Source organism: Miniopterus natalensis, chromosome 9 (genome assembly GCF_054644295.1).
Source record: "Miniopterus natalensis isolate mMinNat1 chromosome 9, mMinNat1.hap1, whole genome shotgun sequence".
NCBI classification, from domain to species: Eukaryota; Metazoa; Chordata; class Mammalia; order Chiroptera; family Miniopteridae; genus Miniopterus; species Miniopterus natalensis.
Window position 1 is genome coordinate 35123732 of NC_142089.1, and position 19816 is coordinate 35143547.

Genomic DNA, 19816 nt, shown 5'->3' on the forward strand with positions numbered 1-19816 from the left:
TGTTGGCTACCCATCTATTTCCCCACCCCCACCCCCACCCCCGCCGGGACACCTTGTATTATTAAATTCCTTCACAACCCCCTGCAGATCAAGCCTCCTAGGCTGCCCCTCTGACCTTGCCAGCCGTTATAGTAATGACTATAGCCTGCAGCCTCCAGACTTCTGGGAGTTATAGCCACCACCTGGCTTCTATGACTCCTGTGACTCCCTGAATATTATCAAGCCCAGCCCTTGACTGCTTCCCTTACCATCCTCCCTGGCCTGCAGAGGAGAGCAGCCTGTGAATCCCTTAGTGATACTGGTACTCCTCTCACCATTGCCTGTGTATATGATCTGCCCTTCGGTCTTCCTATGAAACGTAACCCTCTATCTGGTGTCCTTGCTCCACATAATAAATCATTTCAGCAGGCCCACTTCCCTCCTTCTGCAGTCGGTCAGGTCAATTCAGATGCCTTCCTCCCTGGAGATTTCCCTTGGCTCATCCAAAAATATGCCTTCTCCCCAGCGACAGCATATAGCCAATGACCAGTTAACCTGGCAGGGAGAAGGGAGATCGTACAAAGGCCTGGCCACTGTTCTTCAATTGAGGACAACCCTGCAGGGCCATCCCTGCTCCAGAGCTGTCCGTGGATCGGCTGAGAAGACCCCTTCTGCCTCCGCCCAGCCCTCTTTCCTTTACTCCCTTGTAGGTGTTGTCTCTGAGGACCAAGCCCCCCCCCTCAGTAACCACCCCGCAGAAGCATCTCAGAGGCAGTTTCCAGGGCACCCAACCTAAGGCAACTGCATTTTCCCTAGAAGTGGAAGTTGCTTTGATACAGAAAGACTTTCCTGCACACTTCCAAGAGGAAGTTCTAGAGGCTGAATCCTGAATTAAAGGAGAGACTAACTCTGAAGAATTATGAGGCGTGACCTGTTTTAGAACCAGGTGTGGACAGGGGCTCAACAGACAATGCTGATCTCGATTCAGGCTGAGCCAGGTGAGAAGGCCACAGGGTGTGATGCGGGGCAGGGTCACAGGCTTGGCAGGCTGCAGTGGGTGCGTGGTGCCGTGACGGAAGTGGATTTCCTTTTTTTTTTTTAAATATGCCAGGCATGGCTGTTCCAAATGTTGGAAATGACAGGCTCTGAGTCTGAAATCACCCCAACATAGATAACAGCAGCACTTTCATTTGCATATTCTAGTCTCACCAAAATTGGCTCAGGATTGTCTTCATCCACCTGTTTAACTTCCTCTTTCGTCTCAGTCCTACTTCCCCTATAACACGGACAGACACACCATCTAATATTTTTTTTTTCTGGGAGAGAATGATCACAAGTTCCATCATATACTCTTTATAAATCAGCACCTGGGTTGTTGCTGCACCAGTTAGGAGCAGCCTGCTGACTGCCTCCTTGCCTCCCTCTCTTTCCTCTTGTCTGGACAGCAGCCACCCAGGCCCAGTTCCCGGGTCAACTGGGGGCCACCGAGATGATTCAGTGTGGCTCATCTAGCTCCAGGTTGGGCCCAGGTCTTGCTGACTCACCAGAGATGAGCTCCCTAGAGATTCCAGTTGAGCACTTTCCTTTGTTGCACAAGTAAAATATTAATAGCACAGAAAAGCAAAAAAAAAAAAAAAGAGAGAGAAAACTACTCTTAATCCCACTACCCAAAGATTACCACTGTTAACAGGTTGGTGGGGAACCCTCTTGAAATGCAAGACTTAAATTACTGCAAATATTTGAGACTTTGATAGGATGAAATGTTTCTTACTGTCATTTTAATGTGCATTCCTTTCATTCCTAATGATGAAAACACTTTTTCATGTTTATGTGTTGGATTTCTTCTTTAGCAAATTGCCTCTTCCTGTCCTTAACATGTTTTCCTATAAAATATTCATTTTCATTAGATTCACCTGTAAAAATGTTTTACATATTTAATAATTGCCTGTTGTTTATGTAGCTTGATGTCTGTCTTTCATCTTTGTTAATTCATGTATACATGTATGCATCGTTTTTAAAATTTTGATACAGACAAATCTGTCCAACTTTTCATTGTGGTTTCTGCCTTTGACATCATATAAACATTCAGTCTCAATCCCAAAATTATAGATTTACCCATTTTTTTCAATGACTTTGTTCTTCCTTAAATCTTGTACCTACCAGGAATTTCTCTCTGTGGAAGGTAGGACACAAAAATATAACCTAAAATATTATCTGGTTAGGCCAATGGGACTTTTACAAAAGACACATGCATGTGCCCGGCCCATGGGGAGGGCCACTGAGGTAACTGCTGTCCCGGTAATTTATCGAATAACCCAAACTTTCCTGACTGACTTGAAATCACTTTTGTTATATGCTAACTTTTCATAAGTACTCACATATGTTTCTGGACTCTCTCTTCTGCTCCTTTGTCTGTTCTGACACTGGTACATGATTCCAATTATTCTAACTTTATGATATCGATTTTATTTTCAAATATTTTCTAGCCCTTCTTACATATTTGACCTTCAAGAAGTTTAGAAGTAATTTTTAACTTCTCCCCACCAAAAATGCATTCAAATTTTGATATTTTTATTGCTGTTATTTTTTAACTGAGATTAATTCTGAGGAAATTTATATCTTTGCAATATTGAATCTATCAATCTACGAAACTGACATGTGTCTCCATTTATCTGGGTCTTCTCTTATGTCTCTCCATAAAGTTTTACAGTTTTCTTATATGGTTCAAAGCAGTATATTTTTTAAATGAACTATAAACTTTGATTTCTTAGGATTGCAGAATCTCGGGACTGGAAGGGACTTAAAAATTATCTCGTCACTGAGACTACCTCTCAGACATCCAAGGATATGGGTGTACTGGGGGGTGGTTAATGTGATGACATAAAACTATATGTATTTTTTGTGATTTCCAGTTTATCATTTGAACAGTAAATCTTGGAGAAATTTCTGAATCGATGAGTATAGATCAACTTAATCCATTTAATCACTATATGGTGTTCTGTGGAAAGGATATTACATCACTTAATTTATTATTCCCATTTATGGATATTTTAGCTATTTCTATTGTTTTGCTATTATAAATAGCTCAGCTTACAACCTTGAACCCTAACTAAAATCAAAGTCCCCCAAATTCAAGGGTACAAAACCACTGCCTGCAAGGTCCCCCTTCCACAAAGTCACCACCAGGTGGCAGAATGCCTGTTAAAATAGAGGCTTTTCTTTGGCTTCCCACAGTGTCCTTCAGTTCTATTCAACAAATATTTACATAGCAAACATTATATAGTAAACACTGGACACTTTTAATACACTAATTTAAATACAATAAACAAGTTTATTAATTTAAAAGCATGTATGGAGTGTACACTCTGTGCCAGGCACTAAGTAGGCCTGAGGGTTCCAGGGAAAATTAGCAATCCCCTACTATCTTCTGAACTCCAATGATTCTCAAAAAACCAAACAAACAAAAACATAAGGGCCATTACAACATAGTACCCATTTATTTCTAAGCCCCAGATAATTCTCCACCCATTAGACCAATAGACCAGGCAGCAGGTTCTCAAATAATTTGAACAACCCTTTAAATTTGTGGTGAGATTTCCATGCTTATATTCCCATGTTCTTACACACATGCTGTTCTTTCCATGTGAAATGCTGTCCAATTCGGGTCTCCCTCTGAAGGATAGCCTGAGACAAGCATTCAAATGCAAGTAATTACTTTGGGAGGTGATCCCAAGATGCGTTAGTTGGAGAGCAGATAAGGGAGACAGGGAAGGAAAGGAAGCCAAGAAATGACACATTAACACCGGAGTTACAAATAGGGGCAAATGGAGCCAAGTCCCTCTGATAAATGTGGGGAGGCTATGGAACACACATCTCAGAGTGTTCCCAGCTGAGAGATGAAGTTGCTGGGCCATTCACCCACCTACTCCAGCTAGTCATTGGTTGAGGGCTGTCCTGGGGGTGATTAATTCTCTGGCACTACCAGCCTCCTGAGTGTGCTCCTGTGGCCCAGAAAAAGCCTCAAGCAAAGGGTTTCAGAGGCTATTGGTTGCTAGTTGGACCAGCAGGTGCAGAAATGTGGGCCGGGCACCAAAATGCAGGGAGCTACGAGAGGGCCTCAGGGGCATCTGCCATAAATGCCTTTTCTGCTGTCACCTGGCGAATGCGTTCTTCAAAACACACAGTGAAAGTCACTCTGGCAAGTCTCTCATGGCTCTGAACCAGGCTTGGCAAGTTACCCTATTTCCATGCACCTGGGCACTTTTTGCTTATGTCATTCCTACTAAGAGATTATAGGTGGTGACTCTGAGGCCCAGGTTGGCCTGGCTCCCCCTCCCAGGACAAAGCCACTAATGAGCTTCCACACAAGTGAGCCCCTTGGCTGGTAGATGCATCACTCCCGTCTCTCCTCTGTCTTCGTAGCACCATCTCCTCTGCGTTGCTGTGTGTCCTCTCTTCTCATAAACACACCAGTCACTGTATTTGACGCACCACCCTAAATCCAGGGTGATCTCCTCTCAAGAGCCTTAGCTTCTTAACATCTGCAAAGACCCTATTCCCAGAGAGGTCACATTCTGAAGTTCCATCTGAAGTGGATATGAATTTGGGGGAACACTAATCGACTGTGGACCCAACAGACCAATCAAACCAATATCATATTTGGAAATATGAACAGGATAAAAATCTGTGTGGCTCTTAAATTAGGAGAACAAGAGACAGGAGCTGCTGGTGGTCATCTTGCTCCTGATGAGGAGAAAGTTGGCCTAGAAAATGAAGCCAAGAGCAGAATAGAGAGATGAAGAGAGAAACAGAAGCCAGGCATTATTTCAAATCCTGGGCTGCGGCCATGCCTGAAGCTAACACCTCCCTTTCATTTCCCAGTTGCATGAGTCAACAGATTTCTTCTGCTAAATTTCTCCTGCTGAAACTCATTTGTGTTGGGTTGCTAACCTTTGCAATTGAAATAGTCCTTACCAACCCACTGAAATATTGCACATCTGCTTTCTTCCTTGGCCCATTTCCCCTTCCTCTTCTTCTTATACCTGACAAATTCTTGTTTATCCTCAGGTCTCAGTTCAAACATAACCCTCTCAAGCAGATCTTCCCTACACTGCTCCCCACTTAACCCCAGATCGCACCGGTTCCCTGTGCTGGATGTTCTCGTAGCGCTGCTATCCCACGTTATTGCAATTGCCTGTTCAATTCATTTTCCTACCCCACCACCACCGCTCCACCACCACCAGCAGCTAAAATGCGAGATCATTGAGGGTAGAAGAAAGTTCTGCTCAATTCTATATTCTCTTTTCTACCATGGGGATGGGACACAGCAGGTGGCTGTCTATTCTTTCACAGCTTTGTATCTTGTTTCAAAAGTATAGTAAAATAGGCCCTAGCTGGTGTTGCTCAGTTGAGCGTTGTCTCATGCACTGGAAAGGTCGCGGGTTCAATTCCCAGTCAAGGCACATACCCAGGGTGCAGGTTTGATCCCCAATAGGGGTGCATATGGGAAGCACCCTATTGGTGTTTCTCTCTCACATCAATATTTCTCTCTCTCCCTCTCTCTCTTCCTTCCTCTTTCTCTCTAAAAAAATCAATAAACACATTATGTTTTTGAAAAGTATGGTAAAATAAATTATGACCAACTTTAAGTGTTTTTGTGTGGCTACTTGACAATGGTAATATGTCCTGATTAATTTTTAGTGTAAAAGCTGATAATTGCTTTAACCTAGGAATTTCTTAATGAAATTATAATAATTTTTTAACTCCCCAGGCTGATTCAAGGAAATAAGTTGAAGAGGATAATTATAGTCATGGAAGATGAAGATTACTGCTTTAATAGTGTTTAGTGGTATAATTAGACTAAAGAAAGGGAGAACCAGTTTGCTAGTTCTTCCAGCATTTTCTGAATATCTTAATGTATAAATAATACATCACCTTGAACTATCTTTTTTTTAACTAACTTGTTTTTCTCCTGTGGTTAAAGCAAATTATAGTCATTTTGGAAAATGTGGGAAATACTTAAAAGCATATTGGAGACTATAGAAAACCCCAGTATCCCCACTGGTGAAGCTTTGTCTTTTATTTCTGTATCTGTAATCTGATGTCAGCTCAGATCCTGGCTTTCGTCCCCTAGGAACACCCCAGCATTGCCTGGCCATACCTTCCCAGGGTCCCTCCAATGGGTGTTGCCTTCTCATGGGTGTTGCCTTTTTTATCCCACAGAGACACAAAAATGCCTTTTCCTTGATTTGCACCAAACAATACAACCCATACAGCACACTTGCATGGCCGATCTATACTGAAAATGTGGAGGTAAAGCGGCATCACAGTTCCATATTCATCATTTATTCATTCAGCAGTGCAGCAGACGTAGCCTTTAAAATAAATTCAATATTAAAATTCCCTTTTCTTAGCAAAGTCACACACTAGGGGTCTTTACAGGTTGAATAGTAACCCCCTCCCCCAAACTCATGTCCACTTGGAAACTATAAATGTGAGCTTATTGGAAACAGTGGCTTTGCAAATGTAATAAAGCTAAGAGTGGGTCCTAATGCAATGACTGGTGTCCTTATAAGAGGAAATTTGGACATAGACACGCACAAAGGGAAGACAGCCATGTGGGGGAGACGGGATGGGGTTATGTTGCCACAGGCCGAGGAATGCCCGGAAATGCCAGAAGCTAGAAGATGATAAGAAGGGTTCTTCCCTAGAGCTTTCACAGGGAACATGGCCCTGCTGACACCTTGAGTTTGGACTTCAGTCTCCAGAGCTGTTAGAAATGATTTTCTGTTATTTTAAGCCCCTACATGTGTTATGACAGCCCCAGGGAACTAATACAGTTTCCCACCCACTTCTGAGTGACCCTTCCTTTCTCCAACCTCCCAGCTTCCACCCAACTTCAAAAGTAATTTAGGTTCCTTAGCCCCTCACCCAGGGGCCTCACTTTGCATATCCAAGGCCTTATCTGATGTTCATCAAACAGGAGGTGGACCTGAAGGGGCTCCCTTTCTCCAGCCCTAGCAGGTTCTGCAAAAGAACTGAGTGCAGTAATGATTGGTTTCTACACTGATGAAAATTATTTCATTCCACCTGAAGATTTAAAAAGAGAAACAAGGAAAAGAGAGGAAAACCAAAGTAGTTACAGTGAGTTTGAATTTAAAACAGCAAAGTTTATATTTAAAATAACAAATGTGTTCCCTTTTTTCTTTTGAAATGGGGAGTGTCATTATATAATTTTGTTACTTCCCCTCACCTCACTTAGCAGTATATTCTGAGCATTATCTCATGCTAAAAAGTCCTTAAGTATTATACTCTAGTTGATACAAATCCAAAATCTCTTATGCACAAATCCAAAATTTCCTGGAACCAAAAGCTGTTTTGAAAATTTGGTGACAACTCAACTTGATGGCAAAGCTGCCCTAATGTGGCCTAGGGCTATTTATGGTCTATTCATACCAACTAGTGTTGAAATCAAGGGTCCTTATGACTGTGATTAAATTTAATTTTAAATCCTAGCGCTAGAAATCATCTGTATGTCTCTCTCTCTCTCTCTCTCTCTATATATATATATATACCCCTCAGAGACCTAATCTTTCCCCAGGATAACCAGCAACCCCCAAGGCATCAAAAGACAGTGGCTGGACTTGATTAATGGCCTCAAGGTCAGGACCTCTGGCAGACTAAAGATAACATCTTGACCTAAGTTATGTTTCAGCTCCTGAGCTCCTAAGGTGGAACCATCCCCAGACTACTTTCCCATGAGACCTGATAGAGGGACCCAGGAACAGACTTCAGAGCTGTCCCCAGGACTTTAAGAAATAATGTATTATCCTTACCTCACCTTGGATCAATCCGCTCCCCAAACCCCTAACCCAAGGTGTCTTGCGATTTTGCCCCATATGATCTGAAACCTACCTGTCATCAGGAAGTTTGGATGGCTTTTGAGCGTTAGCTTCCCCTTCTCCTGGATGGCACCATTCATGATAAAAACACTTCACTGCAATTCTCAACATCTAGTGTTTGGCTCTGCTAGCACCTGGGGGATGAGCTCTTTCTGTAACAATCTGACAATAACTTTCATAGGCAGAAAACTGGGTGCGTTGATGATGCTGCCACAGACCCTACTGAGGAGGCTGAAAAACAAATGTACCAAATTATCCTCCTACAACATGAAAATTCTGAATTCTTAAACGCATTGAGTCTCAAGTAGTTGTGGATCTGTATAACCATCCCCGTTGTTGGATATTTGGATTATTTTCAGCTTTTGCTGTTATAAAATTGCTGTAGGGAACATGTCTTATATCTGAATCTTTGTTTGCATCACTGCTCATTTCCTTAACATAAATTCCTTGACGTGGAATTAGGGAGTCAAAGAAAATAGACGCTCCAGGGTTCTTGGAGGAGATTCTTTTCCAGAAAGGTTATACCCTCACCAGCACTGCACAGTACACTTTATTCATTTCACAGAGGAAACATTTTAACCCATTTTGTTTTGTTTTTTCTGTTTGTTTGTTTTTTAATCATCACCGGAGGATATTTTTTCCATTGCTTTTTAGAGAGAGTGGAACGGAGGGAGGGGGAGAGAGAGAGAGAGCGAGAGAGAGAAACATCGATGTGAAAGAGACAGATCGATGTGAAAGAGCCCTCGCCAGGGCTGGGGATCCAACCTGCAACCCAGGTATGTGCCCTCGACCACGAATTGAACCCGAGACCCTTCAGTACACAGTCTGACACTCTAACCACTGAGCAACACTGGCCAGGGCTCACGCATTTTTGCTTTGAACTGACTTGAGTGCTGGTGCTGTCAGATACGTTCTTAAAAGATGTTTATTACAAGTTTTAGTTCCTCTTCTGGAATTGTCTGTTCGTGACCTTTGTCCACTTTCTACTGAAGTCAGGGCTGTCTCATAGTTCATTGGGTGTATGTGATGTACCGAGGCCCAGGGGGTGCAGTGGCGCAAAGCAAGCCTGACTCCAATCATTAACCTGTGCACCCTCGACTGAGGAGGGACATTTTTCTTCTTACAAAGGTACTTACCTACCTGTGTATTTGCCAAGCATGTACTGTAAGACTGGGTCCAACTAAATGGGGTGTATTTTTCTAAATTATCTGCCCAGAGGGGGCACCCTTTCTAAGTTGCACAAAGGTACCTAGCTGAGGCCTTGCATAGATAATTGTTTTTCTAATCAATTTGTCCCAGTTCTTTATATAACAAAGCTATAACTGCATATGCTATTGCACTGTGTTTTCCTTGCTTATTGTGTTTTTATTAGTTCCACTCATAAAGTATTTAAATGTGTTCCATATTGCTTTTCCTTAAGAATCTTTCGTGGAGTTTTAAATAGCTTTCTTTTTCTTCCTTTTGCTTCTGAATATTATTTTGAGTGCTGAGAGAGGGGTAAAAACATACAAAAATCTACCTGCTTGAACAGTTAAATCAGATGTGAAAGGGCTATACCTGGCCCTGTTTGAACTCCCAGGCCAGCCCTGGCCCTTCCGGGGGACACCTCCACCCCTTTCAGCTACCCAACCATTCAATCAGCATTAATTAGTGTTGGACTTTGGGAATGAAGAGGTGAATTTAAAAAACAGCTCTTTCTTCATGGAGCTTGTGCTGGACACTGTGTACTCTCAAGTTTACCGTAACTATGAACAATAGCTAAGATTTGTGAGTGCCCACTGTGGGCCAGGCACTAACCTAAGTGCTTGACATCAAATACCGTGTTTACGCTGACAAGCGGCTTTGTCAGAATTCGCACCTATACAGTCTTGGTCACCTCCATGTTCCCAAAGCACATTCACAGGTGTGAACTGTCGACTCCAATCCTCTCCTTTGCGCCAGATGGTTGACCCCAAACAGCCAGCAGTGGGAGGACAGTAAAAATCAATGGCAGACACTCAGATCTCTCTTGGCTGGGGACTTTGCTCTCCTCCCAGATCTGGCTGCTGCCCTGACTCTCACTTGGCCTTATCTCCTGGTGCCAATCTTGTCTTTTCATCTCCATCCCTGGCTTTGACCCTCCTTGATTTCCATTGCCAGGCCCTTCTCTTTCTGGCCGTGAAGGGCTGGAGTGCCAGTTTCTTCCCCTTTCAATCTGTGACCTTTTCCTAGGCAATTGCATTCCTGCCTCTGGCTTTTAAGTGCTACCTACATATCAGTGCCTCCCAAATCCCATCTCCAGTCCAGGAGCCACCAGGCATCTCTCTATATCCGACTCCACTCAGCATGTCCAAAACCATACTCACCAAACAGCTCCCACCAAACTGCTCTCATTCCTACGATCTGTCACAGGAATGGTACCACCAACCAGCCATGAACGACGGAAGCCTGGGAACTATTCTCGACATCTCCCTCTTCCTCCCCACCCCTATAGAATCCATACCCATATCCTATTGATTTTATACCCTAAGTATCCCTCCAATTCAGCCGCTTCTCTCCATCATCATCACTGTCCTCTACACCTGCTCAGTCCGAAGCACCTGTCTCACACCAGAGATGTTTCTTCTCCGGGCTCTACTGTTCCCTTGCCTCTACTATTGTTCCCTTTCAGTCTGTTCTCCATACTCCATCCAGAGTGATCCTTTTAAAACACAATCTGATTATGTCATTATGTTTAAAAAAAAAGGGGGGGGGGATTCTTTTTCAGTGATTTCCCCATACTCTTGACTAGGGTGGACAAAGGGGCCCCTATTTTCACATACAGGTACCCACCAGCCCATTTGCCAAACCCTGCACTGCAGGATTTTCAACTACATAAGATGCCTTTTTCTGCTTGGCTGCACAAAGGGAGTACCCTTTGCTAATTTGCACAAAAATCTAAATATTTAATAAGCCGGAAAGGCCTTCCATAGTCTGTGCTCAGCCCGTTCTCCAGCCTCATGCAGCACCACTCTTCTCCTTGCTGTCCACATTCCAGTCACGCTGGTCTCCTCTCAGGTCCTCAGGTAAGCCACACGCCCTCTGCTTCAGGACCTTTGCACATGTTCTCTTACTAAAATGCTTCTCTTTATGCATAAATAATATCTACTGATACCTGGAATCTCAGATCAAGCATCAATTCCTTAAGGATGTGACTTCCCCTAAGACTAGGTCAGAACTCCCAGATATGCTTTTTCTCTAGAATACTTACCTCATTTTTTAATTGTGCCCTTGCTTATGTGATTATGTACTTAATGACTGTCCCTGCCTCTGGCCTTTCAGTTCCTCAAAAACAGGGACTCTACCAGTCAGATGGTTGGTTGTAAGCAATGGAAACGGATTCTGGCTAAACTTAAGCACAAAATGAATTTATTGGAGGATTTGGGTAAGTTCACAGAATCAATGGGAGGGTGGGAGAACCAGATTCAGAAAATGGGCAGGAATTAAGGTTGTCTGGGCAGTAGGAACATGGCCGAACTCCAGTTAGGGGACAGTCTAATGGGAATGCCCCGACTGGGGCTGCCACCACTGGACAATTAGCAGTTGTACTGTTGGCCAAGCTGCTGCTGCTGTGGCTGATTTATCAAGTGGCCTGGTGTATGACTCCATATCCTCTAGATCAATGTCCCAGGCAGAGCAGTTCAGTTGGCTGAACAGGTCACATGCCCATATTCCACAGCCAGGAGCAGGACCAGTTAGCCTCTCACCAAAACTCACATAAGGGGGTGTTTTCCTCATTAAGAAGGTTGTTGGGATACCAGGTAAGCAAGAAAATTTAAAAAAGATTAGTGGACCCCAGAGAAACCATGTCTATTTAATCCACCACGTATTCCCCAAACTAGTACAATATCTGCCATAAAATAAGACAAAAAATATTTGACAAGATCAACTGAATGATCAACCCTCAGCATCCTTAAGGACACAGGTTGTCCAACTTGTGACTGGTTCAGGGTGACCACCCACAGTCACTCAGGACATCTGTACTCCAGCTATATTTAGCACTGGCCCAGCTGGCCACTTGGTCAAGCTTATATCAGTCCCATTGAGGTGAGATCAGAAGACAGGAGGGCTATGAACTAGAGTGAGTTGATATTATCAGATCCATTTTATGACTTCAGTGTGAGGATCAGAGAGATGAACTAGCATTTCACACAGCGAAAAAGAACCACGACAGCAACTTCACCTGCTGACCTTGTTGATACTTTCTGTATCACATTGTGTTTCAATAGCATATAATAATGTTTCCCATCAATAAATCTGGGTGGCCAAAACATTTCCTCCAACAGTACCAGCTCCCAAGGGAACTGAGAGTAGCAGGACTACTAATTAGACTGAGCTATATCCAGTGTGGGGACACAGGCTTTGAACGGGTAAAATGACCTAGTCAAGTGAATCCTATCCCTGTTCTTCCAAAGAGACCAGGTGTGATGGGTTGGTAAGCTGAGCTGTCTGCTGTTACCCCACTGGTTAATGTGTTCAGGCTGTCACTTTGGATCTTTTCTGTTTCCCTTCTTACCCATCTTGGTTTGGCCTCCTTCTGCAGCATGGACCCAAGAATTTCCACTAAAATTGAGGATATATGGCTTGCTGAGGTGCCAGCAGACACAGCTCTCCCGTTTTCAGTGTAATTTCCTACTCACCCCCCACCCTCCCAACAACCCCTTCCTAGATTTATCATAAAAGGCAATAATGAGATCTCTGATGGGATTGAGCAATGACGAAGAATGGTTCCAGGAGGAAAATTACAACTGGAAGATGTCCACCAGGATTCACTATTGGTTGTAAAAGAAATCCATTAACTTCCCAAATGGTCCTTTGAGGGATTCCATCTGGGTCCCTGAGAATGCGCCTCCCCACTGGCAGCATCACTATTTGGCACAGAGCCCGGCTCTTTGCCCTGCTGAGTCAGGAGTGGAGCTGTAAAACCTCAGGCTCTGAGGAGGGCAGTCCTGGGTTTGAATTCTTGCTGTTCTCCTGAGCAGCTGTGTGATTTCTGGCAAGACATTTATTTACGCCTTGGTTTCCCCACCAGTAAAACAGGAATAGCAGAGCATGCTTCTTCACGCTCATGGGATTGTTGCAAAATGAATGAGGTAGTCAAGATAAAGCTCGTAGTGTTTGGCACATCCCATGTGCTTAATACAGCGAGTTTCAACCTTTCTCATCTCATGGCACACATAAGCTAATCATTAAAATCCTGCGGCACACCAAAAGATATATTTTTTTACAGATCTGCCAAAAAGAAAAAAGTATAATTTGGATTCCTTCACGCTGCGTGGCTATTGTTGTGTTGGCTGGTGTCATTTTTAAATTGACAATCTAAGGGGAAAGAGGTCAGTGCCCCTGACTAAATAGTCAGGTATTGCATGTTTTAAAAATTCTTGCAGCACACCAGTTGAAAATCCCTGGCTTAATAGATGGCAGCCATTGGTATCGGTTCAATTCTACATACTTTCCCGAGAGCTTATTAACTACCAGACACCCTGTTCAACCCTGTGTGGGATAGAGGGACAATTCTCCCAAGAGCCTGTTTTCCTCCTTGGGAAGGCTTTGTTCAAAAGGGATAGAGGAGAGGGCCGTGGGAGAAAGAGCTCTTTTGTAACTAAATACAAAAATGCATGCTGACATACAATTCTAGAGAGGTAGGATAGTCAGTTGGTTAAGTACATGGATTGTGGGGCCAGCCATTCTCTGTGTGGTAAACACAACAATGCCCTTGATGTTAGCCCAATGACACTTGTGTGGGACTTCTGACCAAGAGGACTGTAAGATAATAAATATGTATTACTATAACAACCTAGTAAAAACTGATATACTCTGGCCTGCAGATTTACAAATTCTAAGAGGTAGTATAGCACATTGGTTAAGAACATGGACTTGAGGGCCAATTTGCTTGGGTTCTAATCCCAGATGTGTTACTTACTTATTAGATGCATGACCATAGGCAAGTAATTTAACTTCAGGTCCCTTAATTTTTTCATCTGCTACAGGAATGATAACATAGGCACTCATACTAGTTAGGGTAAGAGCGTACGCTAAAAGAAAAGAATATTACAGAGATGCAATAATAATGCAATTTGAAAACAAAGATACTTCTTTCTTTCTCACATCACAGTTAAAGGTGAATGTCCACTTGGCATTGGCCAGGTGGGCCGTGGCTCCGCCTTTGTAAATGGTGGCATCCAAAATTGTTCTAATCCCTCTAACAGAAATCTAGGGAAAGAGGTGTCTCCTTAAGAAAGTGGAGGGGAATACATAAAAAAGAAAAAGAAAAAAAAGAAAGTGGAGGGGAAGTACTATTCACATTGCATTGAAGAATCCAACCATTAGTAGTTATTTTTTCCCCCAGATTCTTGGGGGCCTTCCTGTCATTCTAACACAAATATCACATAAGAAATATATACTCAATCCTATTATATCTTATATCTAATCTTTAAAAATCAAGCATATTAGCTAACCCTCTACCTATTTTACAAATAAAAAAATAGGAGTCTAAAAGGCCAGGTAACTTCAAAACCCACACATTTACATTTAACCAAAGTATGTTTCCCATTTAAGTGATATTAAAAAACTAAAGAACAACCATCACAATTTAAGAACAGAAAGGATGAAGGAAAAAAATTAAAATAAACAAGAGACTAATTAGGGAGACAAGTGTAACAAACATTAGACAAGACATAAGTCAGGATACAGGAGCTCCAGGGTCACTCTGCCTCTATCTGCCTGACTTGGGTAAATCCATTCTCCTCTCTGGGTCTCAGTTTCTTCGTCTGTAGGGTAAAGTCATGGATTAAAATGACTCTCTTGCCGGCCAGTGTGGCTCAGTGGTTGAGCGTTGACTTATGACCCAGGAGATCATGGTTCGATTCCTGGCCAAGGCATATGCCCTGGGTTTCGGGCCTCTCATGCCCAGCAGGGGGCATGCAGGAGGCAGCCAACCAATGACTCATCACTGATGTTTCTCTCCCTCTCCCTTCCTCTCTCTGAAATCAATAAAAACATTTAAAAAAAGATTCTCATTCCAGCTCTGACATTCTGTGATTGTTTGGAAACTAGTGAAACCAGAAATATGTAAGCAGAAAGAAATGATATGGTTTTAAAAATTGCCCCAGTTAAGGGAATAATCAGAGTGGAGAAAGCCCCAGTGACCAAAACAAGGAAATCAGATGAGCCTCAGGGCTCAGAAGACAAGCTACAACCTGCTGGCCAGTCATACCTGCTCTTCACATTGCTTCTGAGGGCAGCCCCAGCCTTGAGCACAGAGCAGTGAATGCAAGTTTTTAGGGGAAATCCTGGGCGTGGAGGCTAAGCCCAGGGAGATAGCTAGTTCTGGATAGTCCTGTCCCCAGCCAAAACAAGCTGAGTTCCCAAAGAGAAGTATAAGGGGCTCTTCCTTGGAAGAAGGGAGTAAGAAAGGTGTCTCAGCCTGCTTGGTGCATGGGCCAGCAACTGGGCTAGGAAACCAGAAAGAACGTTTCTAAACCCTGGCTTTGCACATGGAGGATGTGTGATCATAAATTGCTCAACCTCTATGGACCTCAGTTTTATGACATATGAAATGAACAGAATTTATAGGAGAAGAAAATGTAAGATATACTGAACTTTAAGTGCTCTAGGCACTCTTATCAATGACTTCATTTACTCTTTGCAGTAGTGAGAGAGATTTGTAGTTTCACTCAACAGAGGAGGAAACTGAGGAGAGTTAAGTGACTTACTGGTCCAGTGGAGCAGAATTCAAACTCAAGTTTGTCAACACTTGGGTTATTTCCAGTAAGCCAAAGTCTTAAAGATGACACCTGGGAAAGTGCTTTGCGAACTATTAAATGCAATCAAGTGCAAGGACTTATAGTCCCAAATTAATGCAGAAATATAGACATTATCCAGAAGCAACATTCTGATGAAGGAATGAGTTTTTTTCAGGGCTTTTTCCTTTGTTTGGCTTCCCACTCCAACCTCAATCTGTTTATTTTCTAGGCAGTCCAGAGATACTATTTTGAAGTGACTCTTGAAACAATGGCAGCCTAATATAGTGAAAGGAATATTAGACTAGCAAGCAAGAGACTTTTAGTTCCAGCTGTGCCACAGAAACACGAATCTTGAGAAGTCACTTGCCCCTTCCTTTGTAAAATGAGGGGTTAGGTTAGAGGTGATTGCCAAGGTCGCTTAACTATGGTGACTCAGAGAAACAGAAAGCACCAAGAGAGCCAGAGTGGAGCCTCAGTGTCACTGTTACTGTTACAGTTCCCACTCTAACCTCGGGCACTTCAGCCATCCCTCCCACTGTGGGGAAGCCAGCCCACCTCCACCCTCTCCCCTTGCTAAGCCCCATGTGAGCCTGAGAGAACGTTTGGAGCCTAGAAGCAGGAGTTACAGACTTAGAGGAGATCTCTGGCAGTAAAGTACCCACTCCACCATCCCACCCGACCCACAGCCCCACCCTGTGCAGGCTGTGGCTGAGAGCCACCTCCCCCCAATTCTTAACTGGTGTTTCTTTCAGTCTGAGTAGGGTAGGCATAGACCCCAGACACAGCAGGGGTGGGAGGAGAAGACTGATTCCAGGGCAAGACACTTTAAGTCCTGGATCTAGCTATTTGCTTTTGGTTATACCAATCATTCCCTCCTTGTTATACGCCCATTGTTGCAGTAATTTTGGAAGGAATTGCAGGAACCTGTTTGCCTGTGGACTGCCCCACAGAGACCTTCCAGAACACTCAGCATCACATAAATGAAAGTGAATGACTGGAAACACGGAGATAAGTGTAAAGGAGACAAGTTGCTAGTTTTTGCAGGTACTAGGAAGTAAACATTTTTATAGCACATTACTAGTAAAGTCTTAGGAAAACAGCGCACACCCAGAGCCACAGCAAAGGGCTCTCTACAGACTGGCTATAAGGGCATAGGAAGGTCACTTAACCTCTCTCAGAGCCACAGTAGTTTGGGATTAAGTAAACTGCCAAGGGCTAAATGGGAATAGTACCACCTACTTCCAAATAGGGCAAGGATTCAAAAGAGATACAGCTCCTGAAAAACAAACAGGTTTCCTTCTCCCTGTAAGAATCCTTGATTAGAAATCGGCTAAGGCTGGTCCCCTTTCCCAGCAGTAGCATCTAAGCCGAGTCTCCTCCCTCGGACCCACCCTCCCGCAGTTTGAGGGAGGCTTCCAAATAATCTTATTTAGAAAAACCAGTAATCGTACCAGCCTGTTAGTGTATCTCTGCTGTTTACCAGAGTGGAAATATAAAGTGCCCGCCCCTGCCCCCCCCCCAAAAAAGTGTTAGAATTTAAAATAAGAAATCTGAGTCGTGGAAAATTAGACAAGGAGACCAAACTGATATGAATCCGGAGCAAGTTTTCACCAACTCCATCATATGTGCCTTTCCCATATTTTATTAAATTCGTGTTTTTTTTAAAAAAAATCAGCAGCATTATCAAAGACAACATATGTACAAACATTTTACAAAAGAAACATGACTAACATCAGCTGTAACAAGGGCGAGCTGAGGGGCCAGCCGCTGAGTTCCCGGGCAGAGTCCGCTCCCAAAGACAGACATCTAAAAATGCGCTCAGGCATCTGAGACCGACGCCTGGACCCCTTTCCCGGTGCCCAGCCTACGTGGCTGGTCGTGCAAATGATAGTAAGTGCGGCCCAGCGAGCCAACTCCTCGTCGGGAAGGCCAGGAGCCGAGTGGAGCCAAGCGGTTTAACAGCTTCAGCCGGAGACGGGAAAAGCGCCGTCTCCCACCCAGACGCCACTGAAGCCTTCCACCTCGACGGCCTCCCTCGTAAAGATGCTGCGGTGTCACACAGACCCTCGATTCTCATTCCTAACCCTATGCCAGGCTTCCCTTGACTCTTAGAGGTGTTGGGACCGAACGGGAAGGGATTTTAGAAATGCTTCCTCCAAGTCAGAAGTCACAAAGAGAGGTGACTCCCAGACCAGGATCCACCCAGCTGGGTGGGGGTGCGGAGAGGCAGGGATCCGGGGAGAGACAGGTCTCCTTTGGGCCAGGATTCAAGAGCCGTGACTGGGAGACCCGCTAGGGTCCGCGCCCCGCCCTCCCCGCGCCCCCCCGTACCTACAAGCTCGGCGCCTTTCTCAGCTCCCCCAGTTCCTTGATCTCCACCTTCCTGTACTTCCCCGATCTCCGGCGGTTGCTGATCACCAGGACGACCAGGCCTGCGACCAGGGCCACCACGACCACCACGATGACGGCGATGAGGCCGCCGGTGAGGCGCTTCATGGAGAACTGGGGCGGCTTCTCGTCCAGGTAGTAGACGAGCGCGCGCTCCACCAGCAGCGGCTCCCCGCGCACGCTCACGTCGAGGCCGCCGCGCCCCGGGAACAGCGACTCGCCCTTGACGTCCCTCTCGAAGTAGTAGGCGGCGTCGGCGATGTCCACGTCGCCGGGGGCCTTCTGCGACGCGTTCTGCCGCAGCTCGATCTGGATGGTGGGCCGCTCGTAGTGCACGGCCGCCAGGAAGCGCGGGGGCAGCCGGTAGCGCTCGCGGAACAGCCGCCGCAGCTCGGCGTCCAGGTCCGAGTGGTTGAAGGCGCGCGCGGCCGGGCGGTGGCGCAGGTCTATGAGGATGTGGTGGGTGCGCACCAGCTCGTCGCAGCGCAGGCTCAGGTCGCCCTTGTCGGTGCGGCGCACGCCCACCGAGTTCACGCACCAGCACACCGACGTCTGGTTGCACTGGCGCGCCTTGAAGCGGCCCTCGGGGTCGCAGTCGGGGTCGTACAGGCCGTCGTTGTCCACGAGCGCGTGCTCGCTGGGGCGCACCAGCATGCGGCCGCTCTTGGTGGCTTTCACGCGCGCCTTGAGCAGCAGGCACTTGGCCGTCAGCGTGGAGCAGTCGACCTCGACGCCGGAGCCGAGCGCAACGCACCGGCAGCGGCCGCCTGGGGTGTCCCGGCTACAGATGGTCATCTTATTGGTGGAGCACGTACAGTTGTCCTGGGAGGCAGCCTGGCCGGTCACCGCCGCCGGGAGCAGCAGCAGCAGCAGCAGCGCGAGGCCCGGGCCCGGAGCCATGGTGGACGGGACGCGGGCGGACGGGGCGCTGGGGCTCCGAGGTCTGGCGCAGTCTCCAGGCGTCTGCCGCCCGCCGCTCCCTCCCGCCCTTATACTCCGCCCGGACCTGCCCAGCTGGTTCCGCCGCCAACTCACCCTCTGGTATTTGGGTGACGCATCCTGCACTTGCCCCCCTCCTCCCCCCTCTCCCCCGTCTTCGTCCCACAGAAGGCACAGCGCGCCCTGCCCCCGCCTCCTCGGGACCGAAAGCCCGACGGAGGAAAACCGATACTCACCTGCGGGCCGCCGGGGACCGCCTCTGACCCGCCCGCCCCACCCGGGGAGGGCCCGCCCCTGGCGCGGCCGGCGCAGCTCCCAGGGCGCCCGGCCGCTCAGCGGGGCTGGATGCCCAGACAGTTCATTGAAAAGGATCGCAGGACTGTCCCGCTTGTATCCCCCCCCCCAACACACACAGCTTTTCTCTCTCCCTCTCCCAACTCCTTCCCTGCTGTAAGTTTGTTCACTCCCTCACTTCATTCCCCTGTTCTCATAATAGCACACATTTATATAGTTCACAAACAGTTCATTCTCCCCGCAGTCCGGACAGGTATGGACCACCTATCAGACCCATTTCATCGGTGTTGCAGTTAAGGCTTGGAGACTTACAGTGGCCCAGCCATCAACTTTCTCATTCCTGGGAGGGGTCTTTGGTTCTCTGCCTGGCTGTTAGGAGACCTTACATGTTTATGGAGACAGAGTGGTGCAGATCTGAAGACAGGTTAGGGAGCAGTTCTGTTCCTCACCGGATCACGAGGAAAACCCAAGTGTCCTGATGTCCTCATACAATGAGAAGTTCTGTTAACCACTTTCCCCCCCTCCTACACAGACAAACACAATATTTATGCA

General features: G+C 45.8%; 1 protein-coding gene across 1 annotated transcript; it reads right to left on the reverse strand.

Moving 5' to 3' along the window:
• Window positions 1-17237: 17237 nt before the first annotated feature.
• Window positions 17238-18991, reverse strand: TACSTD2 (tumor associated calcium signal transducer 2). Its single transcript, XM_016212897.2, has one exon. It carries the CDS (start codon window positions 18929-18931, stop codon window positions 17975-17977), a length of 957 nt encoding a protein of 318 aa, XP_016068383.1. The 5' UTR covers window positions 18932-18991; the 3' UTR covers window positions 17238-17974.
• Window positions 18992-19816: the final 825 nt, after the last annotated feature.

Excerpts from the sequence above, each read along its gene's own strand:
- TACSTD2 (XM_016212897.2), bottom strand. The coding sequence starts at position 18,931 with ATGGCTCCGGGCCCGGGCCTCGCGCTGCTGCTGCTGCTGCTGCTCCCG.